Genomic DNA, 5,689 nt, shown 5'->3' with positions numbered 1-5,689 from the left:
AAGGGTCCTCTGCAAAGGCAAAAACAGCTTTTGTCAACTGAGTCATCTCTCCTGTCCCACACACTGAGTTAGGAGAAAAATGTCTTCATTCTCTTATCCTTCTCTTGTAATAAAATATTCACGTTTATTTTCTCTTTTCTGAGTCCTTGACTGTATGTTCTGCTCAGTCCAATCCAGACAGGTTTCTCCAAAGAATCGCTATTGTAACATGCTTGGGGCCAGCAACTAATATGAACTCCAGTTTCCAACTCTTTGGACAAAAATCAAACCAGTACAGTTACAGGGTAGAGTATAACAGCTCAGCTCTTCACCTCCTTTAACCTGACAACCACCTGATTTACAGCTGTATTATAGCCTGAGCTACCATGCTGTCTTTCCCCAAATTCACTGGAAATGCTCCACACATCCTATAGTCTACCCAGTGTCATTGGTAACAACATTGGCTGCTGCTTCTGGGAGACAAGTGTAGGACACAGCTGACCAGGTCCTAGGATTGCTTCAAGCGTTTGAAAGGGGGCTCCAAGAGAGGGAGATGAGCTGAAGCCAGAGAACGGTATGCTTCAGCCACTAAATGGGGATATGAGCCCACCATTGCCTTCCAGTCTGAGGTCTCAGAGACCTCAGAAGCATGAGCTGTAATGAAATCCAGTGCCTGGGTTTTCAGCTGCCCTGCTCTATGGAGGTCAGCCAGGACCAGAGTGTGGGCAGCATTCTCCACAGAGAGCTGCCTGCAGAGGGCATCCTCACATATGACCTTCAAACGCTCCAGGCCATACTTGTCAGCAGCTGCCATTACAGCAGCTGCCATGCTGTCCAGGTCTGGTGTTTTTCCGGTATAAATGAAGTCCATCATTGCCTTGAAGACTTGTGGCTCCAGGTCAGGGATCTCAAAGCGCTTCTTTCTGCTCTCCTCCATGTCATGTTGAAACATGGCTCTGAAAACTGGAGAGCGAGCTGCTAAGATGGCCTTGTGAGCTTGGAATTCCTGGCCAGCTACCACCAGGCAGCAGTCTGTGAATCGGGAATTCTCCCACAGGTCTCCTATCTCATCAGCCAATGTGCATCTGGGAACCTGGATCCTTGGCTTCCTGTTCTGGTCAGAGATGTGCAAAGAGACCTGGACCATGCTCACCTTGCAGACAAGGGTAAGCTGGTCATCTGAGAGAAGACTAGGCTCATGGGACAGGAGGAAATCTCGAAGGATGTACTTTTTGAATCCCCAGTCGCAGCCTGGCATGAACTTAAAGGCTCTTGGGCTCCTCATGGTTTGCATTTTCTCTCCTTTGGCGCTTAGGATCCAGAACTGAAACTTTGCCCAAACATGACTCTTTAGACAGCTGAGCAAAACGAGGTTAACTGACAGGTAATCTGCACTTACTTCATCGACTCCCTTTGGGTATACTGTCAAACACCATTTGTCATTGGCTCCTGTTGAGAAAGTTGGGCTTCTAATGCTTTCTGTTATTTCCTCCAGAATAAATCGGAAGTTGCTGATGGTCCACATGTAGGAGAAATTCTGAAGGCTGATTTGAGTGTGGTCCCATCTCTGGGCTGTCCCATCTCCTGCCATTTCTCCTGCAGGTAATTTGAAGGTTAAACTGGATCCAATATGAAGAACTAGCAATTGTTTTCTCTTCACCTTGTGAGACAAAATAATAGACATGAATTACATTTTAGTTTTTGTTTCTCCTCTATTCCCTCTTTTATGAGGCTGGATACTTGGATCTCTGAAATTTCCTATCCAGGTTTCAATACTAGTTTCAGAGTAGACAGTTTTACATCACTCCGTTTTTGTCTAGATTGAATCTTAGGTCTTCAGGTAACTAGTTTTGAAAATTAAATACACTGTTGAATATTTTGGAAAATTTTATACACTCAAACAAAAATATTGTACTGTTGTTCTCTAGAGCAACAGATCATATACAAGAAATTTCTCTGAATGAGGGAAAGAGTTTTATTAGAATGACTTAGGGCTGCAGTCCTGCTAATCTCCCATTGGCTAGCTATGAAGGGAAAGTCCAATATTCCAGTACTTACTCAGTCCAGGATGTTGGATGTGTCCACTGGTCTTCAGAATATGCTGGATTTCCAAATATTCTCTATTGCCAGGGAAGGGAAGGACTTGTTGCAAGGTGAAGGCAAGCAGGCAAATAGCGAGAGCTTCCTGCTTTCATGTCCTTTTATAGGCTTCCTGCAGAAGGTGTGGCCCAATTTAGGGTGTGGCTTCTAGCCTCAAGATCTGGATTAAAGGTGTGTGTGTCTTCAGGCCCTGAGATCCGGATTAAACATCTCTGTCTTTTTACCTCCAAAGTGTGTATTGGAAGTGGATCTCCTCACTTCACCTGAAGCAAAACACTTCTCACTGTTGTGACCTCCATTTTAGAGTTTTAGTTAATTCCATGTCTTGTTAAGTTGGGAACCAAGAATAACCACCACATGTGTATTTTGCTTATTGTGGTTTATCTTAAATAAAATAGAAAAGGTATCCATTCCTACAAAGCTGTTATTTATTCTTCTCAGTGTTTTACACCAAATCCACCCTCTAACATGATCTGGGAAGAGGTGTCTTCCTTTCTGATTCAGGGGTCTCAGTGTTCACAACGTGGAGATCAGGATAGAAGTATTCATACATGGTGGGCAAGAAGCAGAGCTGGGCAGGAACCTCTGAAAGTGCCAGTCTTCTTTCCATCCAGACTCACAATCCCCGGCATAACTCCACCAACTTTCATTGGTGGTCTTGCCCTTTCCATCCCCCAGAAAATCCTCCTTGGAAACACTCTTCCAGATCCTGTGGTGATATTGTGCTCCCCAATATATTGCCCACCCTAATAAACTCATCTGGAGTCAGAGAACAGAACAGCCACTAGACATATAGACCAGAAAGTCGTGACACACACACCTTTATTCCTAGCATTTGGAAGGCAGAGATCCAGTTGGATCTCTGTGAGTTCAAAGCCACACTGGAAACAGCCAGGCATGAGGACACAAGCCTTTAATCCCAGGAAGTGATAGCAGGAAGGAGAAAGGTATATAAGGCATAAGGATCAGGAACTAGAGCCTGGTTAAGCTTTTAGACTTTTGATCAGCAGTTCAGCTGAGATCCATTCGGATGTGGACACAGAGGTTTCCAGTGTGAGGAAACAAGATCAGTTGAGCAATTGGCAAGATGAGGTTAGCTTTGGCTGGTTCTGTTTCTCTGATCTTTCAGCATTCACCTCAATACCTGGCTTCGGGTTTGTTTTTATTAATAAAACATTTTAAGATTCATGTTACAAGATCCAGTTAAGGGTATGCTATGAGAAGATCCTAAGTGCTTCTCAGTTTCATCATGCTGACTACCAAGATTCAGCTTCTCAATATCTCATAATTTTCATCCTTCACTGGTGAGTTCTGTCCTCTTTAAACTTTCAACTTGCATGCTTACACTGCTGGGCCTTAAAAGTGAGATAGTATTCAGGTTTCCAAAACGTGCAGAATATATTCAACAGTTACCAAAGATTGGATATAAGAGACAGTTCCCGTTCATATGTGATCTGTAAAATGCCCCCACCTTCATCACCTCTCTCCAGTTCATCATGTCTATAAGGACTCACTAAACCTAGAGGACATGACAATACCTTCAGTGATTCAATCCACTCAGCAATTCCCAGGCTACCTCTCCTGAAATTCTGTCACTAATGCTGCTCATCCCTCAATCCAGGATAAATCAATCAACTGGTTTTGATCTCTGAAAGTTTGGTAGGTGGCTAACTAGTAGCCTCAGTGACTCTTCTTTATGTGTTTAGGTTCAGGGGAGCAGGTACTGCAGGGTAAGAGCAATCTCTCATAAGGGAACAGACTCCTGTCAGGGGCTCAATATAGAATCTTTTCATATAGTCTCTCATTCCAGGAATTGGACAGGTGGATCTTTTATTTCATGTCGGTGGTTCTCTGGAGGACCTGGCCCAGAAAAAAGGATTCAGGTCCCCAGCAGGAGAAGGCACAAGTCTTATGCAGCAGGGGCGTCCACACAACAGAGAAAGCCAATGGTCAATACAGCAAAACAAAACTGACATAGAAACAAAATACATAGAAAGTTTTGGAGACAAACAGAGAGAGAGAGAGAGAAAAAAAAGAGAGAGAGAGAGACAGAGAGACAGAGAGACAGAGAGAGACAGAGATTGAGACTGAGACTGAGACAGAGACAGAGACAGAAGAGAAGAGACTTCTTTAACATGGATTTAAGCCAATAGAAAGTCTTTATTCACCAGCTGGCAGCCACATGACATATTCTGGATTCTGGTGCAGCAAACAGCCATTCTTAGAGTGAGCTTTTTAGCACAAAACCCATATTCTGGGTTCACAAACTTCAGTTAACAAGAACAATTAGCCAGAAGGGGCACTACAGAAGCCAAAATGTTACTGTATTTCAAGCAAGGTTTGAACATTTAGAGGTATTCCTAGAGCTGTGGACTTAGGTGGATTAAGTCTTCTTTTTCGTTGTTGCAGGGGATTGCTGTTTTTTTTTTTCCAGAAATGCTGGGTTTAAACCATGCATAGTACTTCTGTCATAGAGACAGCTGTACTTAGGTGTGAGACCCCAGTAATGTCTGGACCCTGTTACACAGGTGGGTCTGTGCACCATGAGCATATGGTGCCCTCAGAGGTCAGATTGGGCTGTTGGATCCCCTGAATAAGTGTAATCTGGAGTTACTAACTGTGGTCAGACACCCTATGAATGCAGTAAATTGGATGCCAGTCTTCTGGAAAGGTATCCAGCAACTTTTACTGCTGAACCATTACTCCATCCCATCCCAGTTACTTTCTTAAAGAGTACAGAACAGCACTGAAATACTAGTTCATTCTCTAAAGCTTTAGTGTCTGAAATGTTTTAGCAGGAATTCAAGAGGTAATCATGATTTCATTTCTACATCTGGATCAGGAACAGAGTGGGAGAACAAGGAAAGAGATACCACGGTAAATGTAGCATTTTGTCAAAGGCCTTTTCAGCATCTAGTGAGATGATCATGTATTTTTTTCTTTTAGTTTGTTTATATGTTGTATTACATTGACAGACTTTCATATGGTGAACCACCCTTACATCCCTGGAATGAAGCCTACTTGATCATGGTGGATAATTGTTTTGATGTGATTATGGAGTCTGTTTGCCAATATTTTTTGAGTATTTTTGCATCAATGTTCATAAGGGAGATTGGTCTGTAGTTCTCTTTCTTTGTGGCATCTTTGTTTGGCTTGGGAATCAGGGTAATTGTAGCCTTGTAGAAAGAGTTTGGTAATGTTCCTTCTGTTTCTATTGTGTTGAACAATTTAAAGAATATTAGTATTATCTCTTCTTTAAAGATCTGGTAGAAGTTTGCGCTGAAACCATCTGGTCCTGGACTTTGGTTGTTGTTGTTGTTGTTATTGTTGCTGTTGTTGGGAGACTTTTAATGACTATTTCTATTCCCTTAGGGGTGATTGGTCTATTTAAATAGTTTATCTGATTTGCATTTCCCTGATGGTAAGGGATGTTGAGCAATTCCTTCAATGTCTTTCAGGCATTTGAGCTTCCTCTGTTGAGAATTCTCTATTTAGTTCTATAACCCATTTCTTAATTGGAGTGTTGGACATTTTGATGTCTAATTTCTTTAGTTCTTTATATATTCTGGATATCAGCCCTCTGTCAGATGTGGGGTTGGTGAAGACCTTT

The 5,689-nt window shown here is 42.5% G+C and overlaps 1 protein-coding gene across 1 annotated transcript; it reads right to left on the bottom strand.

Annotated features, from left to right (window-relative positions):
- Window positions 1-412: 412 nt before the first annotated feature.
- On the bottom strand, window positions 413-2,807 carry LOC131912568 (speckle-type POZ protein-like). Its single transcript, XM_059264872.1, has 2 exons — window positions 2,038-2,807; window positions 413-1,639 (listed from the first exon to the last, which is right to left on the bottom strand). Exon 2 carries the CDS (start codon window positions 1,568-1,570, stop codon window positions 488-490), a length of 1,083 nt encoding a protein of 360 aa, XP_059120855.1. The 5' UTR covers window positions 1,571-1,639; window positions 2,038-2,807; the 3' UTR covers window positions 413-487.
- Between the last annotated feature and the right edge of the window lie 2,882 nt (window positions 2,808-5,689).

The sequence above is a fragment of the Peromyscus eremicus genome, chromosome 6, assembly GCF_949786415.1.
Source record: "Peromyscus eremicus chromosome 6, PerEre_H2_v1, whole genome shotgun sequence".
Lineage (NCBI taxonomy): Eukaryota > Metazoa > Chordata > Mammalia > Rodentia > Cricetidae > Peromyscus > Peromyscus eremicus.
The sequence above is the reverse complement of the archived record's forward strand: the minus strand, read 5'-3'. Positions and strand labels throughout refer to the sequence as shown.